At 52.5% G+C, this 20,308-nt stretch overlaps 5 protein-coding genes across 5 annotated transcripts; 3 read left to right on the forward strand and 2 right to left on the reverse strand.

Moving 5' to 3' along the window:
• Positions 1-3,656: 3,656 nt before the first annotated feature.
• DCS_04674 (uncharacterized protein) lies at positions 3,657-5,111 on the forward strand (the record flags this gene model as incomplete). Its single annotated transcript, XM_040801981.1, has 5 exons — positions 3,657-3,990; positions 4,043-4,453; positions 4,546-4,737; positions 4,793-4,925; positions 4,985-5,111. 5 exons carry the CDS (start codon positions 3,657-3,659, stop codon positions 5,109-5,111), a joined length of 1,197 nt encoding a protein of 398 aa, XP_040657014.1.
• Positions 5,112-6,060: 949 nt separating this feature from the next.
• Positions 6,061-10,606, reverse strand: DCS_04675 (Pyruvate kinase; the record flags this gene model as incomplete). Its single annotated transcript, XM_040801982.1, has 5 exons — positions 6,061-6,752; positions 6,806-8,271; positions 8,341-8,436; positions 8,916-10,076; positions 10,155-10,606. 5 exons carry the CDS (start codon positions 10,604-10,606, stop codon positions 6,061-6,063), a joined length of 3,867 nt encoding a protein of 1,288 aa, XP_040657015.1.
• A 1,807-nt stretch (positions 10,607-12,413) lies between these two features.
• DCS_04676 (duf1748 domain containing protein) lies at positions 12,414-12,947 on the forward strand (the record flags this gene model as incomplete). The annotated part of the gene is made up of 4 exons (XM_040801983.1): positions 12,414-12,419; positions 12,595-12,634; positions 12,689-12,731; positions 12,803-12,947. 4 exons carry the CDS (start codon positions 12,414-12,416, stop codon positions 12,945-12,947), a joined length of 234 nt encoding a protein of 77 aa, XP_040657016.1.
• Positions 12,948-13,050: 103 nt separating this feature from the next.
• Positions 13,051-15,331, reverse strand: DCS_04677 (uncharacterized protein; the record flags this gene model as incomplete). The annotated part of the gene is made up of 3 exons (XM_040801984.1): positions 13,051-13,332; positions 13,415-14,867; positions 15,030-15,331. 3 exons carry the CDS (start codon positions 15,329-15,331, stop codon positions 13,051-13,053), a joined length of 2,037 nt encoding a protein of 678 aa, XP_040657017.1.
• A 1,671-nt stretch (positions 15,332-17,002) lies between these two features.
• Positions 17,003-19,277, forward strand: DCS_04678 (WD domain containing protein; the record flags this gene model as incomplete). Its single annotated transcript, XM_040801985.1, has 4 exons — positions 17,003-17,821; positions 17,874-18,471; positions 18,530-18,912; positions 18,957-19,277. 4 exons carry the CDS (start codon positions 17,003-17,005, stop codon positions 19,275-19,277), a joined length of 2,121 nt encoding a protein of 706 aa, XP_040657018.1.
• Between the last annotated feature and the right edge of the window lie 1,031 nt (positions 19,278-20,308).

Genomic DNA, 20,308 nt, shown 5'->3' on the forward strand with positions numbered 1-20,308 from the left:
ACGGCAGCAAGTAGCTCCATCCACCATGGCAATCGTCTCGGCTTGAAATCACCTGGTCGGGCCTGTCTCTTTTGTCCAATGGCCGTGATTCCATGTACGGTACTCTGGAGAGCGAGGTCTGGCAGCACGCGGTTGCGAACAAGGCTCCAGAAGTCGCGCGATGACGTCCTTGTCGAAGCAATAACGGAGGGAAATGCTGGTGATGCTGTGGTCGCACAACTACTGCGATTAATACGTGGACAGGCACCGTGTTGTGCAGTACACCGTATTACTGTACAGCAGATGGGTGTAACGGTAAGTGTAAATGTACTGGTGGCGTGCCGCTTGGGTCCCTGGACGCTACAGTTCGTATTACTTGCTTGTATGCTAGGTACTATGTAAATAGGTGTACTCCGTAATACTTGTACAACTACAGTATATCACTTAGAAGTTAGAACCCTACTAGGTATTAAGTACTTGCACATATGCACGTACTTGCACCAGTTCAGTGTGTGCTGTACTGTAAGTAGAGTACCCTATACTCCGTACACGACACCTGCACGGTCCAAGCACGGAGTACAAGTAGCTGGTAATAGTAAGTCTAGTAGCTACAGTACTTGCACCCCCAGTTGTTTACCATGGTCCGTTGTAGGCGCACCAGGTGTATGTACATACGTACGGAGTAAGTACTTACCGAGTACATTTACTCAGGCATGGTTCCTCTTGACTTGTATCTCTACTACTTGTAACTTGTAAGTACAACTAAACCCTTGTAAGCACACGTTCTTCACTGCTCGCACTTGTCAGTATCACTGAGTGCATCCGTACACTGTAAGTACTGTACTGTATACATGTACTCCGCGCAATACTACAAGTGCCGAGTGCAAGAACCTTGGTTTGCAAGGACTACTTTCTATAGGTGAATGCAAGCACATGTACCCGTACTCCGTACAGTACCAGTACATGCATGCAATACTACTTACGACTACAGTACTCGGTGTAGATCCATACTGTACATCTACATGTGCTCCGTAGTTGTGAGTACTGTACAGTAATTACAGTACTTTGTTCCATGCGTACATACTTACACCTACTTGTATGTGCAGTCGTGCATATGCATTTACACAATACAAGTACATAAGTAATATTATACAGCTACTGAAAGTTATTGTAAGTACTGTAGTTAACTGTACAGTAAAGTACCGTAGTGTACACACCAGTGCGGGATGAAGTCTTAGACGGTGGAGCACCGAGCCTAATACTTACGGTACATGCATATTGCATGTACCGTGTAATACTCAAAGTATTCCAAGAACATGTACGGAGTACGAACAAGCAAGTACACCGGCGATTGCATGCAAGTACTTGCTCCTACTCGTACTTATCTGGTATTAGTGCGGTGTACCGAGTGAATAATAAATACAGCTTATGGAACTTGCAAATCCAGGCATGGATTCACGCATACTTTCGGAGTGCCTCTGTCGATGTGAAGACTTTGTCGGCGTGGGCACCATTCTGGTCAATCATTCCTTTCCCTCCTCTACTTACTTATTTACTGTACACACGTGCGTTATTATTGATATGCGCTCTCGAAACTACCCGCGGTAATTCCTGCACCCGCCACCCCCCCCCTGCCGCACGATCTGTCCTGCCTCCGACCTGTATTGCTTGTACTTACAGAGAGTACTTACTCCGTACTGTAGGCTCCAAATACGAGTGAGTACTGACTCCCGGTTCTACCAAGTTGGTTTCTGATGGATGATTGCAAGGCTAGGCTGCGACTTCGGCACATGCAAGTACAGTATTATTACAATCTTGCCGTGCTTTCTGCGCCTTGGCTGAGTAGTCTTCATTTCGTAATGGTGCCCTAGATCTACTCATGGCTGACCAAGTCTGCCGATCACATCACAGACTCCCCTAGCGACGACCCCAGCTCCGACGATGCCATCATCCTCTGTTGCTACCCTACTTGTACATGTACGTTATAGGAGTGTGAAGTTGCGGCTGTTCTGTTCTCGTAATGAATAGGTACAGTATTAATTAATGCTTTGTGCGCCCCCGGACTGTACTCGGTGAATGGGAGAGCTGCTTCCCGATGGAGACTAAAACTCCGTCGAGTCAGGATCCCAGTACGTAATGCAATTAATTATCCACGTAAGAACTTCGTTCGGAGTGCTCCGTACGATATTATTAATACTCCGTATTTGATTGCAGTACTGTACGTACTTACAGTAGTTGTGCAAGTACAGTACTTAATGCCAAGTGCACACCTAAGTATATGGCACACTGCAAGCACTTGTGCCCATGTGCACCTACTTACTGTAATAATTACTTGCAGTTCCTACTGTAGTTGTACGTACGTGCCTCGATACCACAAGAATTTCATACAAGCAACTACTGTAGTAATAATTATTACAAACTATTGATGCTTGTGGAACATGTGCACCTACACCCAAGCAAGTAATACAATGTGCATGTCTAGACAAGTCACGATCATGATTGATCCTTCTTGCACTCCGTAGTTTGGCCCACGCTCATGCATCCCATGGCAATTTTTGGACGCCAAGGTGCGTCGAGTACAGTAATAGAAAGGACGATGATTGGCTTCGCCCGTGAGCCATATTCCCAACCGATGTCGCTAGGACACTGCCGTCTTCGGCATCTCCCGTGAGACACCGTAAGTACAGAATGTTATGCTGTTTCGTAAATACAACTGTTATTCATCGCAAATCCTCGCCCTGTCCCCGATCCATTCTTGTTTGTATTGCCAGTCCATGGACTGCAACTGAGGACATGTGTAGCCAGCGGATGAGTTGATTATACCGGTAGTGTTGTACGGAGTACTCGAACATTATACTCGATCAGCACCGCACCCTCGTCAACAAGCATCGACGTGTACAGTACATGTACCAGTACAACTATTATGTGCTCCGTACCATTTATATGCTCCGTAAACCGTACGGAGTACGGAGTACATGTGCCCGACTTTGACGTTACGATCCGAGTAATGACTCCTCCTCCTCGCACACTGTTAGACCATGCCGTGCTAACGAGTACCCTCGCCACTTATTCCAGCCTACCCATGCCGCGCTAACAGGGACGAGAAGCCCTGAATAAGTACGGCAAATAGGTGTATACTTATTTGCTTGCAATTTGAAACAGTCAGTTGCTCCTACGATGGCTCTCCCATCCTTCCTACTCCTACCTTGAACAAGTACCCTACAAGTACGCCCATGCTCGTATGCGTGGGGAATACTGTACTGTAGAGCAAATGGGTTAATGAGGATGCGAGTCGCAAAAGGAACAAAAATCCCTCCCAAGATCTCGGTCACAACCCAAAGATAGCTAGTTGAACTTCGGAAGGAATCGTCACTATGTTCCGTCTGCATAGTTGCAAGTACTCTGGTATGCACACTGCTTGTACGTGCAGCGAGTAAGTACAAGTATACCCACGGCGCCGGCTTGCCTCTGTTGCCCGGAGACTTGCGCCGTGCCGGTATACACCTATTTCACTCAGCTTGGCCCATCCAGCGGATGCCGATTCCCAACTTTCGCCCGCTCAAACCATACCTCCTTCCCTGTACACGTATTAGTGGAATAATATTTCATATTAATCGCAAAGGTGCGTTGATTTCCAAGGCCCTTGGGCGATTTCCCGCAACTAAGTTCATCCCAGCATGCTTTCTTTTGCATTGACTCTGGCCCTGCTTCTTGGTGCGAATGCTGTGCCAGCGCCGTTCAGGGCGAACCCGCTGGCCGGCCAAGTTCAGCCTCTCACCAATGAGCAGGACCGCGATGACTCGACCGAGCTCTTGAACAGTGAGACATTCGATTCAAGAGCCATATGCCTGGACCAGCCAAAAGACCACCAGGAATTCTTATCGACCCTGGGAATAAGACAAACGCTCTCGTCCCAGATTCTTGGCTGTTACCCAGATCTGAATCAGCTTATTCATACCGTATCAGGACCAACGCCCGTCAGTGGCACGGCGAGTGCCTCCAAGGGCCACGGTAAGTCTACGTAAGATTCCGTTCCTGCATGAAGAACATTTTGCCAACTCAGCATATGGAGATCCGGAGAAAAAATATCAAAATCCGCAAGTTTGCGCTACAAATATCAACAAATGGGCGTGCATGCACGGCCTCGCATGCAATCTCAACGCCGGAATCCCGACTTGCTACCCGTCATCAACTAGCCAGGGTAATGATGGACAGTACTTTGACATGTTGAAAATGCGCGTTAAGCTTGGCAGCGACATACGAGCGGGAACAGGGACAAGAATATATGCATACTTTGGAAATTCGACGGATAGCCTCCAGCTAGACGAACTTTTCGACACGCCTTGGTTTGGAGATCAAGCCGAAATCAACGTAGATCTCAATCGCGTGTTTCGGAGCAAAGTCGTTTCCTTGGATCTTTTGCGTCATGTCAATATCGTGCATCAGAGCGGCCATGACGAGTATCAAGTGCGAGGTAGGTTGGAAAAGATTGCATCCCCGAGCTTCCGGCTAATCTTTGAGCTGTTCCTAATTCTTGAGAATGTGACTAATTCAACTCGTCGTCAGATATTTCGTTGGAGATTCGCGATGCTCATACTCACATTCATTTCAAAAATTCTAGGTGGGAAAACTTGAACCTGTGGTTGCCCCTTGGTGACGAGGAGGCCGAAGACCCGCGTCCCCACCTCAAAGTAGCCTGGCATGGGGATATAAAGAAGGACGACTGGCAACCCACTCCTCCGAGCAGCATGACATCCCGTAAGTGCATGGAACTTTGAATACAAGTTTGAGAGCGGTTTGACGCTTATCAAAGTACAGTTTCGCCAGCTCCCGCGCCGAATCGAAGGTTCAAAAACTGCGTTAGTTTCCCCCTACCCTCTGTACTCTCTTGGACTGTTCACGCGAAAGCGATATGCTAACATAACCGGAAATCACAGTATTTCTCTGTATGCCTCAGGATATCTCATTACCAGTGAAAGTGAAGCAACCGCTAACCATGCTACAGCCCATACAGTGCTGGTTCCAAGAGTAGGAGAGCCAACCAATTGGTTTCTGTGGCATTTTTGTGTGGGTTCATCGTGAAGAAGATCCCTCATTCATTGAGCTTCCGCGTGTACAGGTTGAAAGCATGAAACAGCATTGGCGATTTGGTTCACAGGATACGTCATAGCTGAAGGCTCTTCGTACTCCAGACGTGATAGTACATAAATCTTGTTTTATAGAATACAACCGTTCAGGTTAGAAACAGTACTTAAGTGATATCTCGATCCTCGTATTTTCGTTCCAATAGTCTCCCCATTGCTAGTGGCGACTTGAATCGACGAAATTATATCCAGTCTACTCATTGTGAGTTGAATGAGTTATCCCCGTTCTTACTGTACTCTTGCATTGCCTTGGTCTTGCTATCACCGAACACCAAGAGCTTCGATACGGGCGTTCATTTGATATGGGGTGGAGGTAAATTTTCCGACCATGCCGTTCTTGCTCCCTACCCTGTGTTGAGCCAGATCAATTTGATGTGTATGTATGATGGGATTGTAGTCCGCTCGTATGGAATCAAGGTTTGAGTTGAAGGATAGGGGGTTTTGGTCTGTGAGACGAGTCCAAGATGGAGCATCAGCATGGTCAGGCAGACTCGAGAAAAGGACAAAGGGTTTGCTGATACGGCTAAATACCTTGACACGAGTCAACATGAACCTGCCAGAATTGCCGAAATGCGTGGTTCTGTTTCCACAGGTTGGCGACCAAGCAAACTGAACAATCAATGATTTTCGTGTATGACAGTCGTCGGAAGCCGTGATATTCGTGTTGATCTATTAACAACAACCATAGGCCACCAAGTTGCATCACATGCCTCGAACACAATTAGTCCGGTACACAGGCCTCCATTTCAAGCCTGGTCCACGTCAGGTATGGTGATAGCTTCAAAGCAAAGCACTGGATATTTAGCACGGAACTTTCAAAACCTTGGCCCAGCCATGCATGGTGCCATGGATATCTTTAACTTTCAGTTTTATAGAGTTTCACCGCATACACTAGTTCCCACTTTGTGACCCTGTCCCATATCTATATGAACTGCCCTCAGGAGTCGTTACCATGCCAGCCGGCCCATGCATCTTGAGATGCTACCACACACAACGCCTCCCACCGGTAAGCAACCAAAAGGACAGCAAAATGAAACGCCAATAGCATTGCGCTTTTCCCAAGTCCTGTGAAGGAGAAAAGTCGATCCATAGCTTCAGTGCCAGCATGCCTATGCATCGCGCCGGCAGGGATGACTGTGGAAGATGGCATCCCAAGGTCCAAGGCGGCAACAAAAATCAAGGGCACGCTCACTTCGAGGCGAGCAACGTAAGGCCAGCACGGTCGTCCGAGAGTAGCGAGCTTGACAAGGAAGAGACTTAAGCGGCCGACATAAGCCAACCATCCTTGCCTAAGTCCCACGAGGGAGGAAACACGATGGAGGGCAACCTCGGTTTGGTACTGGAGCTCTTCCGCCCTTGAGCGAGGGGGTGCCATAAGAAGTGGTGGGCTGAACGGCCGGTTACTTTCTGCCCTCGACCTTTTGTCCATGTCCGAGACTTCCTGGGGAATGTGATGGTTTTCTTGGGCATCTACTGCGATGTATCTACGCCGCTGCGAAAGGCCAGACTGTGACAGAGCGGAAGCGTTGCCGTTTGGTGGATGCGAGACACCGACATCACTCGTTTCAGACCAAGAAGTGGCCTTGTCAGTCGAAGGAGAGTAATTCCGACGCTGATCATTGAGTGGCTCTAAATATTCAGTAAGGAGGGGGCCTTGGACGTATGGGATAGGCAGGACGTACCAAGCACTGGTTCAACAGAGGGGACAGGGGAGTCCAGGTGTTGCACCCGGTTTCCTCGCAGAGAAGAAGTGGGATTCAACACTCCACCACCTCTAGTGAAACCGTCAAAATTGGTCTCGCTTCTCATGGCAAGCAATACTTCACTTGCGCTAGGACGCTCCACAGGATCCAAGGCGAGAAGCCTCTTAAGCAATCTGTATAGCCTTGGCGGCAAGTCCGGTCGTTCTCGTCGCTCGTCTTGGAATCCTTTCCAGCTTGTTATTTCAGCGCGAAGCTGCTCGATGTCTTCCAGCTCCTCCTGTATGGCGTTCGCTCCGTGGTACGGCAGCCTACCAAAACACATAAAGTACAAGATCATGCCCAGGGAGAACATGTCCGATTTGGTAGTAAAGTTTCCATAACGTCCATTGGAGTCCATCTGAAGTACTTCCGGGGCACAGTAGGAGATGGTGCCGGTTGATCCGGTTGACTTGCGCACCGCATTTTCAGGTTGCACTTCTCCAAAATCACTGATGAGACAAGTCATCTTGCCGCCTACCTTGTGCAGGAGACAATTGCTCGGTTTGAGATCGCGGTGGACATAGTTGTTCTCGTGTAGGTGGGCGACACCGGAGGTGATGTCTTTGAAGAGTGAATAAATGTCCTCGAAGAGAAGCTGGGGTCGCTGCACGAGGTTCCGTGGTGGCTCAGCTTGGCCCTTGGATCGGCGACGCATCTGGGCCTTGAGCTCCTCCTTGGTGGTTTCTCTCGCTGCTCCACCAACCAGGTATTGGTGGAGGTCACCACCATTGCAATACTGCTGAAGTATGAAAGCGCACGCGACGCTGGGTCCGAACCTGCTCAGCTTCACGTCCTCGAGCCAGGCGTGTCGGTAGGATACCAGGTTCGGGTGGGACAATTTCGCAAGGAGCTCGACTTCGATGAGCACCTTTTCGAGCCAGGCGTGATCGTCCCCAACAGGGACTCTTTTGCAGGCGAAATGGCCCAGCTGACAGCCATCAATCTGGTGCCTCACAAGCAGCACGACGCCTTTGCCGCCTCTCCCCAAGACCGTCTCCTCCACGAAGAAGGTCTTGAAATAGTTGGGGCTGAACGCGTTTCTCCGTATTCTGCTACCCTCGAACTTTCCAGCCCCTGACGCGGTGGAGATGAACTCGGCATCGTCGTCGACGGCGTCGGGAGCTGGTGTCGAGCGGGTGGAGGACTCGCTAGCGAGGGCAGGCCGAGCAAACCTCCTGATGGGGCTTGACGGACCATTGTCTGTGACGAAACTGTGGTTTTCGGAACGCAGCATACGAAAGTAATCCGGATTGACGTATTCGTGATTCAGGTCGTATTGCTGTTCGTATGATCGATCGGGCGATGACGAGCGACCAAGAGGCTGGTGGCAAGTTGGACACTCCGTGCGGCGAATCTCAAGACGGCGAGAGGATGGGTCGCGAACAACGATGGAATTATGATGGCGGCTGGCAAGTAGACGATCAGTATCCCGAGTGGCGATGATGCGGTATGGAGAGAACGGCTCGCAGGCTTACAGAACGATCTCGCGGCCCTCGCGAGGGTGATAAGGTATCAGCGACATTTCGAATATGGCGGCAGATGCAGTGGCAGAAGGGTCATCGTGGGAGGCACTGAGGCGCGTCAGAGGAACAGCAATCGAGGAGTTATCTCGGCGGCGACGTTGCAGGTCAGCATCATTGGCAGCTGTGACGTATGTAGGTCGAAAGGGACGTTGAAGCTTGTGCTAAAAGTAAGCGGGTTTGAGAGCAGGTGGGGGCGACGGAGCGCTGGGACGATGCGGCCCCAACGCTAGCCTGTACCTGTCTAACAGTGTCTATCCCTGGAACAAGCCACTCTCAGATTCGCCCGCCAGACGCAATGCAGCAGAAAAATAGCCAAATGACGAAGGACGGAACAACATCACATCTGCATTTCGCAGAGGTGCTTCTGAATAAAGGACTGTGTATTCTGTTTGATTCATGTTCATGCTGGGCTTCCTAGCCTTCATCACATGGTGATACCACCAAAGCACTCGCACTCCTTCGGTTCCACGAACGTCAACATATCCTCGCATCAATTTCCGCCAGCTCGCCATCCCAACATCGCTCACTGTCCAATGCCCAGACTCATGGGGTCCGCCTGGACGATTCGCAGCGTGTTGGTGTTGCCCATGCCGCCCTTCCAGCCCTGGACGACGACAACGGTGTCGCCGACGGTCAGGGTTCCGAGCTCCAGAGCGTGGTTGACGGCCCACTTGATGCGCCTGTCGACGTCTTCTTGCCAGTTGACCTTGTCGAAATCTGGCTTGGCCTCGGGGAAGAGGAAGGGGTATACACCACGGTACAGGTGAGTGAAACGCGAGGTCGTGGCATTTCGAGTCACCATGAAGATGGGGCAGACCGGGCGGTACTTGGAGAGCAGCCGGGCCGACTCGCCCGACGTGGACAGTACAATGATGCCGCCGGCGGTGAGGTCGAGGGACGCACGAACTGCGGCCATGGCGCACGACTCAACCGTTCGAACGGGACGCTTGACCAAGGTGCATAGCTCCTCAAAGTGGGAAACGTAAGGGATCGAGTTCTCGGCCTTGAGGCAAGCCTCGTGCATCTCGCGGACGGCCTCGACGGGGTAGCTTCCCTTGGCCGTCTCACCCGAGAGCATGACGCAGTCGGCACCGTCGGTGATGGCGTTGCCGACATCGCTGATCTCGGCCCGCGTGGGTCGGGGGTTCTTGATCATGGACTCGAGCATCTGCGTGGCACAGATGACAGGCTTGCCGGCAATGTTGCACATGGCGATGAGCTTCTTTTGGGCGGCAAACACCTCGGCGGCGGGGATCTCGATGCCCAGATCGCCGCGGGCAACCATGACGCCGTCGGTTTCGTCCAGAATCTCCTTGAAGTTGTTCAGGCCCTGGCGGTTCTCGATCTTGGCAATGATCTGGATCTGCTTGCCCTCGTCACCGAGAACGGCACGGATGTCCTTGATGTCTTGTGCGCGGCGAATGAAGGACGCGAAGATCATGTCCACCTTGTTCTTGACGCCAAACTTGAGATCGGCCTTGTCCTTTTCCGAGAGGGCGGGAAGATCAACGTCGGTGTTGGGCAGGTTGACACCCTTGCGCGAGGAGATGAAACCGTTGTTGCGAGCGCGGACCTCGATCGTCTTCTCGTCCTTGATGCTGAGCACGTCAAAGGCGAGAACACCGTCGTCGACGTAGATGATGCGGCCAGGCTGGATGACCTTTGTGATGTTCTTGTAGTCGACATACCTGGCATGGACATGAGCGGAGAAGTGGCTGGCAGCCAGCGAGGCCGCGTCGGGTGGGCGAAAGGAGATGCATGCTTACATGTTGTCGGTGTCGCACGACGTGGCGTACTTGTCATCGGTGGTGATGTTCAAGACCTTGCCAACGGCGATGGGGAGATCCTCATCGTTCTTGGTGTTTCCGGTGCGGATCTCGGGGCCCTTGGTGTCGAGGGCGATGGCGACGGGGCGGCCGGGGTGTGTATCGACAGCCTTGCGGGCATTGTCAATGACGGACTGGTGGTACTCGTAGGAACCGTGTGAAAAGTTCATGCGGACGACGTTAAGGCCCGCATCGCGCAGTCGATTGATGGCCTCGACCGAGTTGGTCTTGGGGCCGATGGTGCAGATGATGGATGAGCGACGATAGTTGCGCTCGGGGCTGTAGGCGGTGTCGAGAGAGGCCAGCCAGTTGATACGGCCTCCGACATCGAGATGGTCCTGCTGAGTGCTGGCCATGTGGCTAAATGAGCGCGAGCGAGTTGGGGCGGCCATGTCTGATGGTGGGAAGAGCAGTCAGAACGGTGGTTTACCGAGGAATTTTTGTAAACCCGCTGACGTCTGGAGGTGGTTCAGGTGGAACACAAGACGCCTTGGCTGAGGTTGCTGCCTGTCAGACGCCGAGAGGCAACGATGGCGGACTTTTGCGGATTCGTTGAGACACACCTACACAACTTGGCCTGTTTGCGCTCTTGAAACGACAGGGAAACCGTTTCCACGCGGGAGAATGGTTTTCAGAGGAGTCGAAACGGAATTGGCGTCGACGGTTGGAGAGTCAACAGCAGTTCTCAGAGTGCAGGATGGACGGTGCAGGAAGGGGAGAGCGGGAGTGTGCAAAGGGGAGGAGTGTGAAGCCTGCGTGGAGGTGCTAGGTCGGTAAGTATACTACATGTATTACTGTACTTGTACTGTAAGTAAGTAGATACTGGTGGTGCAGGCCGTGCTGCATGGGTGTACGTACTTAATGGGTCTCTGGCACAGAAAATGCCCCGCCTCACAACTTTGATTTGGCCGAGAACGGTGACGCCAAAATCGTTATCTACATGTACAACGATTTCATTCTGGCTGGGTTGACGTTTGTTCAACTTGAGTAAATACGGTCAATCGTCGTCAAAAGAGAGCAAATTAATTTGGATGAATGTTTTCTTGGGACAAGCATAAGCGCTGACCACACAACTCGCCTATGTTGGCGTAGTTCTCGCCAAACGCTGGAGTGCTTGTGAATGGCATTTAGGTTCGTATGCAACAAGCCCGAGACGATGCCTCGCTGCTAATACCAAGGTACCTACATCTAAAGGGGGGGAGGGGCGCTGTTGAGGGACACTCGAGCGCAATATTAGCATCTCTTTCTCATCCAATGGAACATGATCTGTAATGGCCAGGAGGGATTGGCTTCTCCTCGACCCCGACTGGAGCGGATTCTGGTTCTCAACAATACCTCCATGAAGTCTCCCGCACAACCAGCATAGAAAAATGGTGTCCACCTGTACTTGAGTACAGTACAGTAATTACAACTAAACTACGGGTACTCCGTACTCCACAGCATGTACTTATTTCGTACCTTGTACTCCGTAAGTAAGTATAGTATTACTTACAGTGCAGAGTACTAGGTACTTACGGAGCACTCCTTGCACCAATTGGAGGTCCATCTGATCACTACTACTGTACAGTACTTAGTACTGGTGCTGCAGCTTGCATATCCAACGACGTCACTCCAACTCTATTGACATTCTCTCCCCTCATTTAGAGTGGTGCTGGCTGATGATATTCGAGTAAATCTGCTGCTAGTAATACATGCAGAGTACAAACTAAGAATGTTCACTGTAGGCAGAGTAATTATAGCATACTTTAATACAAGAACTTTGCTCACTATGGTGCTTGAAAAGGGCCTAGCCACTCATGAAAGTTAGTACGGTACGCAAGTTCCTTACACTGTACTGCGTACGGAGTACTTGGTGCGAAGTATTATACTGTACTGTAAATTACTCCGTACTTACAGTACTTACTGTATGCACAAACTGGTCGCCGCTGGTGTGTCGCTGAGTCAGCAGTAGAGCAAGCGTTGATGCCTGAAGCCAAAACATCCTCACGTGGGGGTGGGGTGCTCTCCTCTCCTGGCCAACGGTGCATGATCGGAACGTCCGACGACCAACACAAGTGAACTCAGCACCTTTGGTTCATTTCACTACGACCCTACCACCGCCACGACAGAATCCGCTGCACATATTTGACTCCAAGAAAGCAACTGCTGCTCACCCTTCGTCTCCTCTCGACTCGTTGTTCGCCAACTGCACTATCCACGATGGTGGTATGTACACCCTCCCCAACTGTGCCCCATAACGTCGCCCCATCAATAGACTCGTCGCGAGCGTTGTTTCGAGTCCATTCTCGCCCCCAGAACCAAGAGCATACCCTTTCGTAGTCTCAAAGGTCTAAGTTCTACGCAGCTCCTCAACCTACTAACATTGGGACTCTGGTCAAAGGTCGGACGATTGACGCACTACGCCTTCGACGCCGTTCTCAGTAAGCCCAGCCCTTCTATTCATCGTGTCAATCGCTCACCCGGATTCTTCCTAGTCTCTGCGTTTCTTGCAGGAATGAAACGTTCGACAGGCCTAACGTAAGTGCCCTCTATTACTACAACCCCCGTCATGAGCGGCCCCTAATTCTTGCCCTTGTGGGATGGCCTAGGCCTAGTTTCAAGACCGAGAAAGTCGCCGGCGATAACAAGGAAGCATCAAAGTGGATCGATAAATATCTCGGTGTCGGCGAGTGGGTAATGGATCAGTCGGTTGCCATCGCCGGCTCCAGCGGCTTCTTTGAGCGGACGCGATGAGCTCGGCTGTGCTGTTTGCAAGACGGCCCACCATCGATCTTTTCTCGAATTCCTAGGCTCACTTCTCGAAGCTGCTGGTTATCATCGACATTGCATTTGGTCACTACGATGCGATAGGTCCTCTGAAGGGGTGTCCACCATGGAGATTGGGCTGGGGCAAATGAGACGACGAGGAATCATATCCATTGTCTGGTTTTGTGGCGTTTAGGCAGGCTGATTGATGCGTTGAGGGGGTTTTTGTTTCATAAATCGCAACGACGTTAGGGTATGCTGAAGAGCGCAACGCAAGCTCTCTGGGGCCTTTTCTGGAGGAGCATACAATCATTGGAAATCTCAACTCTTCGACTCGGACCAAAAAACAGCAGAACTCCAGCAAGTCACGGCACTAGATGGCCATAATATTGACCGCATTGTGTTTTATTCATCAAGTCGTAGATTCAATCCTGCTTTTCGAGCCCGGTTAGGACATCGACAGTCGTCCTACTATCGCTTTCCTGCATCTGCAGTTGACAGTGGGTTTCGTCAGGGCTATCGGCCAGGTGCGAAATTAAAAAATCCGGTGGTACCTCGTTGTCGCTCTCTTGCCTGCTGAAACCCTCCCCCTCAACTGGGCTGTCCATTACACTACTCGTATTCTTCTGGTCGTATGGAGTTTCCCCCGAGTCCTCCGCGGTACCGTCGAGAGCGGACGCATTGGCATCCTGGTCGCTAGCTAGACTACCGAGCATGGCGTACGCCTCCGTAAAGGCTTCGAGTTCGGCACCGATGGCGCAAATGAGAAGATTCCAACGTTTTTCCTCGGCCGCTCGCATGTGCTCTTCTAGCTCCGTCATGACCTCTTTCATTCGAGGGAGCTGGCCACGAATAAGCTCTTGCAATGCTGGCACCTTCTCCTTGCCCTTGATCTTGGACGTTGCAGAAGAGTCCGGCCCGGATGCCAGAACCGTACGAAGGTTGGCCTCGAAATCGGTCACCAAGGTCGTCACGGCCATCCACACGCCACTTCCATCCTCGAGAGCCTGCTGCTCGGCTTCTATCTGCAACTTCCTGCGCTGCAACGTGTCGATTTCGGATTCCCACCAGGTCTTGGCCATTTCCATGGTGCGGCGCTCGGGGATGAGGCGCAGGAATTCAGCCCCTTCATCGGAATTTGGGCCGCCACTTGGTACATCGCTTTGAGTGAGAATATCCAGATCAAGTGGTTGAATAGGAGGGCGGCGCAAGAGTGTGCAGATTTCGGCATCCAGTTCTTTGAGCGCCCCGCGGTACCCACTGAGCCCAGCATCGCGTTTGCTTCTGACATCGTCCATCTTGTCCTTGAGGAAGCGGCGTCGGTTTCGCATCCCAACAAGCTTCTCTTCCAACAGGCGAATATCCCTGTCTATGGATTCGACTGTGCCTCCTAGTTCCCGTAACTCCTTGCCCAAAGGCTCATGCTCATCATTGTCCAATGCCTGGAGCTCTTTGTGGATTCCTGTCCTTTTCGTGCCTAGACGATTGACTCGGGCAAGCGCCAACTTGCGCTCCGACAATGCCGCATCGATATGGGCGTCTTCCTCTAGTTTGATGTCAATGAGGGCTCTCATGGTCTTTTTCAGCCCGTTTCGTGCCCCTCGCAGCCCCGCAGATCTAATTTTCGTCGGCTGCCGAACCGGCAATACGTTGCCATCGGCGGTAGACTTGGGTGGCAAGTAGAGACTTTTAGGCATCCGAGATGTAGAACTGGTCGTGGAATAGAACGTGCCGGTGGGAGTACTGCTTCCGGCATCGCTGTGTCCATCCAGGCCACCGCTCGAACCCGCATTCAGCTGCTTTGCGTAGCCCGATACTAAGCCTGCAGCTTGAAGATCGAGCAGCTGCTGGAAATCCTGCTCCAGTGCTTGTTCTCGTCGCCACAGTCCCCGCCACGCCGATTCTGATCTCCGAGACGCGCGCTCGTCATTGCGGTCGAATAAAGCTCCGCTGCGGGCGAGAGAGATGAATCCGGGCCGAGGTTTTTGGTGATTCACTTCCGATCGCCGCGGGTCCACGTCGCCCGTCATCACCATGGAAGCGGCTATAGGCGGAGGGGGGGCCGCGAACATGGGCGATGGACGACTCAGCTTGGACAGTGAGCTGGAGGGGCTAGGTCTGTCCAGCCAAGGACCGGGGGAGTGGCCGCGTTTCGATTCGAGAGCCGTGGTTGGTCCCGGTCGGGATCGAGTGGTATCATCCTTGTACGCCGCCATGTAGTTGGGTCGTGGGTCGAGCTGATCAAGCTCGTCGAACTGGTCGAGCTGGTGTTCGCTTGGAGACGGTCTTTCTGATGGATATGGATGGGGTGACGATCGACTGGTGACACCAGCGAACCGGTCGAGCATGGAAGGAAACGACAGGCCCATCATGGATGCTGGCTCGGAAGGGGAGTGAACATGGAGAAGCTGCGAGATGGCATGATCACGTTGGCATCAGCAGTTACGGAGAATAAATACTTACACATGCCTACATACGTGCCTATATGCATGCACGTGCACGTTACCCTTCCAACGGTTAGACCAGTCGTGGCGGCCTTGTACAAGTACTGTAAGTATGTGCGCGTGGTATGACGCGGAGCCTAGACCAGTGTGCACACCGTCTTGGTCACCAATACGACTACAGTAAGTATTATTGCTACGCTACAGTACGGAGGGAGTACTTCATGTACATCATCCAGCTGCGAGACAACTCAGTCCCCCCCTGGCCCTGCACTGCACCAGCTAATAACCAGGCAGTAAGTTGCCATACCCATCATAAACTTTCAGGGCAATTCCTCCCTGCAGATTGTCCAGGGCCCTCCGTACTAATGCAAGTAATCCCTTCGACGGACCCGAGCATGCGACGCTTCCATCACTGAATTAGGCATCATGAGAATTAGGCATTTCCTGCCTACTTATAGATGGTAGGAGCCCATTCGAGTTTTGAGAACTACGGCAATAGTAGTTTTGCGCTCCGGACTACGCACCCAGTACTATGTCCTTGTAAACCCTACGTAACAAGGCACCCAGCAAAATAGTTCTTATGTAGGTTCGGAGTGCGGAGTATTGCTAACTGCACTGATAAGGAAGCTATCGCCTTTGTACGGAGTACCGTAAGGTTGACTTGTACTGGGAGGGGCCTAGCTATAAGTACTCGGTACTAGTAGATTACTGTGCTTAATTACTTGTTCTTGTGCGGAGTACATGTACTGATTGGGACCTCAAGTACCTAGTAGGTATGTAAGTACGCCTACCTGTACGGGATACGGAGCTCGGAGTAACACTCAGTACCTAAGCACAGTAAGTAAATAGGTACCTAGTACTTACTACTAAGTAGGTACTAGTAAGTACCTACTAGTAGTATGTAGGTAAGGGCTGGTGTATGAATACTCTGCGAGGACTCCGTACGGAGTACTCCGTATAGATAGGTACTTAGGTAGGTACCTCTAGTACCTTAGTTGGGTGTACGGTAATACTGAAGCTTGCGAGTACTATGGTCAGGGCGGTGCCATGTACTTAAGTACTTTCGCCAGCAAGTACTCAAAGTATCATGTACTCCGTGCCTATGTACATGTAATCCAGTACTATGTTGTAGGTGTACAAGTACTGTAACTGTGCGGGGGTACTTGTACTTCTACCTTCTTATGAGACTTTTTACAGACGGTAACCCAACGGACAATCCAAAGGCGCCATATTAATTATTACCGAGTCTGAGTGTTGTCCTTGAACAGAGTGGTGTCACCCGATTATGTAATTCGCATGCTCTCGGAACCAGCATACTAATCCAATACCCGCTTCCCCGACTTGTTAACGGTGATATCCTACGCCTTTCCTCCAACGACGAACCGCAGCGGCCCCCTGGGTTTACAGCGCTCTCGCTCCCCCTGGGACTGGGTACTTGTCGTGCTGCCGCTTTGCGAGTCTGCCCGTGCCCGAACCTGGAATCGACGCCCCCTTCGCCGCCCCCTCCTCTCGTCAACCTCGACCTGTCTTCTCCGACAGCGACGCGGTTGGGGCACAAGAAGCCAGAACGGAAAGGGTTCAACGGTTCAAAGCGTCGCGATGAGCCAACCACAGCAGCTCCCTCCAACACGAAGGCCTGTCAGGTCAGGTCCGTACGGTGGCGCCGCGGCGGTTCCTGGCGGTGACCAGCAAGACGAGCTGCACATGGCGGCGGCCATGCCGACGAGCCCCAATGCCCCCGGACGGCAGCAGGTACCGCCTCCATCGTCGCGAGCCTTCGACTACACCCCTCAGACCAAGCATGAGCACCATCAACATGCTCAGCAAGGCGCGATACCCAACGCCCTCCAACCGGGTAGCTTGGTGTCCCGCCCACCAGTCCTATCCGCCAACACGGCGCCAACCCTACCTACGATACACACATCCATGCCTCCAGCTGCCGCCTCTCACCAGCAGGCCCAGCAGCAAAAGTCGCCGACGTCAAACGAATACGGCCAGACTCCGACAAAGTCGTCGCTCGCGATGCCGCACACTCACTCGTACTCCCGGTCCAGCCCGGCCGCCGGATATGACGCCCCTCCCTCGTCTTCCTACCACACATACACGCCCACGACATCCAGCGGCTCCTCTTCTCAGTTCATGTCCCCGGTTGATATCGCAAAATACAACGTCCCAGGCTCGCAGCGCAACCTCTCCAACACGCCCCTGGGCCTTGCCGACATCCGGCCGCGTGCCGATTCGCGCTTGTCGGACGGCGCACCAGGTGCGGCGCACGACCTGGCCAACGCCCGACCGAGCCCGAGCAATTATCTGGCACCCTGGGCCGTCTACGCCTTCGATTGGTGCAAGTGGCGGCCTCAGGGCAACAGTGCTGGCAAGCTAGCCGTCGGTAGCTACCTCGAGGACGGCCATAATTTTGTGAGTGCGGCCCGCACCCCGCCCGGCAATGTCTTGTCCCTGACCGAAGCAGATTCAAATCCTCGACAGCCATGTCGTCCCGGCACCGCAAGACGTGTACACGCCTGGCACGTCCAAGTATAGTCTCGACTTCACCAAGGTTGCCGAAGCGACACACTCTTATCCCGTCACCCGGCTGTTGTGGGAACCTCCCTCGTCTCAGAAGCAGTCCACCGACCTCTTGGCTACCTCAGGCGACCATCTACGACTTTGGTCGCTCCCGTCAGACACCCCGGCGAACCCGAGCAATACCATCACCAGGGGTGCGCGAGACGCCGCGACCACCAAGCTCACGCCGCTCGCCTTGCTCTCCAACTCCAAGACCCCCGACCACACCGCACCGCTCACGTCGCTCGATTGGAACACCATTTCCCCCAGTCTCATCATCACCTCCAGCATCGATACGACCTGCACCATCTGGGACATCCCGTCCCTAACAGCCAAGACGCAGCTCATCGCGCATGACAAGGAAGTCTACGATGTACGGTTCTGCGCAAACAGCGTCGACGTCTTTGTGAGCTGCGGCCAGGATGGCAGCGTCCGCATGTTTGATCTGCGCAGTTTGGAGCATTCCACCATCATTTACGAGCCAACTGGCAAGGAGGAAAAGGGTACGTTGGCGGGACGAACCAAAAACGATGCCTGCCACATGCTAACGCGTCATGACAGATGGCGGGGGGGCCTGCGCAAGCCCCACGACGGCCGCACAGCAGTCCATGGCGATGCCTCCACCCCTGCTCCGGCTGGCCACGTCTCCCCACGACACCCATCTCCTCGCAACATTTGCCGCCGATTCAAACATCATCCGAGTTCTGGATGTACGGCAGCCCGGTCAGGCACTGCTCGAGCTCCGAGGCCACACTGGCGCCATAAATTGTCTGGAGTGGTCGCCGCTGCGGCGAGGAACCCTCGCTTCGGGCGGCGATGATTGCCAGGTGCTTGTGTGGGATCTCCTGACCTCGGGCTCCGCCACGAGCGGACCGTCGATCAACGGCGCATCCCAGCAGGATAGCCACAGGAGTCCTGTGGCCTGCTGGGACTGCGAGTACGAGGTCGGCAATCTTGGTTGGGTCCCTCACCTACAAAATTCCGACAGCGGCGAATGGCTCGGCGTCAGTGCCGGCCGTGGCATCTGGGGTACACGATTGATGTGATGGATCGTGCTGGAGAATCCACCATGTCCAAATTGCGGTCGGGCCGGGACGGCAGGGCCGTCGATGAGATCAACCGTCTCATGTCATGCAGCTCTCTTTCGTTTGGTCTTGAGTGCCCTCCCTCCCTGGCCAGGACCCCCGGACCTGCCAACTTTGGGTCTTCTCCCAAGCAGGGGAGTACCGGTGATGGCTTGCGCCGACGCGTTGAACAGGGCCAGAAGGTTGTCTACTACGATTTCCATCGGCTATTGGAACCCGAATGATGTAGTGGTGGTGGCGGGCGGGTCGGGACGAATCCTCCTGCTTGTGCCGGAGGCTAGCGACATAAAGGATGAGAGTTATGGCGTCGCGGTATGCAGTGTGCGATGCCATGGGGGGGGGGGTTGAGTTCTCCGTGCATGGTGTCCGAGATGGAAGATGCAGCTGACCTGGAGGCAACACCTTGAAGAATCTGGCACCTTCGTAGCATAAGCATGTGGCAAATAGGCCAAGCAATATAACATGATCTGAGCATTTGATTATCCAGCATCGAGCACCGGGTAATTCCCATTGCCGCATCGATAACTTGGTCCCAGTTGCCCGTACGCAATACTGTACAGTAAGTACAGTTCGTCGATCCACTTGAGCGTGCATGCCTTGGTACTTCCTGATAAGCATTGCTAGAGCCATCCTTCGTCCAACCAAGGTAGAGAGCTTCCTGGATACGGGACACCCTGCAGCTGGCATTGCGGATATGCATCGGAGGCAAGTAAGTGTACACGTACTCCGTATACTTGGTTGTAAGTACAAGTATGCAATGCTCCGGGAACTTGCCTAGCTTCAGGTGATGGCGAACTATCGTTTGGTATGTGGTGGAGTGGTGGAATCTCTTGACCGAAATCTGTACTTACAGTATGCTTACTTAAGTACGGAGTACATACAGTGCACATTCCACGGGTGGGAACTTGCACTCATTATCCTTAGTACATATATTTACCTGATACTATTATTCTATCACGTTAGTACCGATTCTCGTGCGCCCTTGCGCGTAATTTTCGGTGATTTTGAATGTGCAATACAGTACAATACTTTACCGTACGAAGTAATTAGGAGTATTACGGGGTAAATACACTTCAGGATGAATTCACTTACAGTACTTGAACGAGTGAGTATAAGTAGAAATTATCTACCTATGGAGTACTTAAAGGGCACTTACTCAGTACGGGGTAGGAGAACACCCGCTGTGGATCGCCGGGATTTAGCCGCCAAACCTTCTGCACGATCCCAGTAGCAGGTTCACTCAGTACATGTATGC

The sequence above is a fragment of the Drechmeria coniospora genome, chromosome 02 (genome assembly GCF_001625195.1).
Source record: "Drechmeria coniospora strain ARSEF 6962 chromosome 02, whole genome shotgun sequence".
NCBI classification, from domain to species: domain Eukaryota; kingdom Fungi; phylum Ascomycota; class Sordariomycetes; order Hypocreales; family Ophiocordycipitaceae; genus Drechmeria; species Drechmeria coniospora.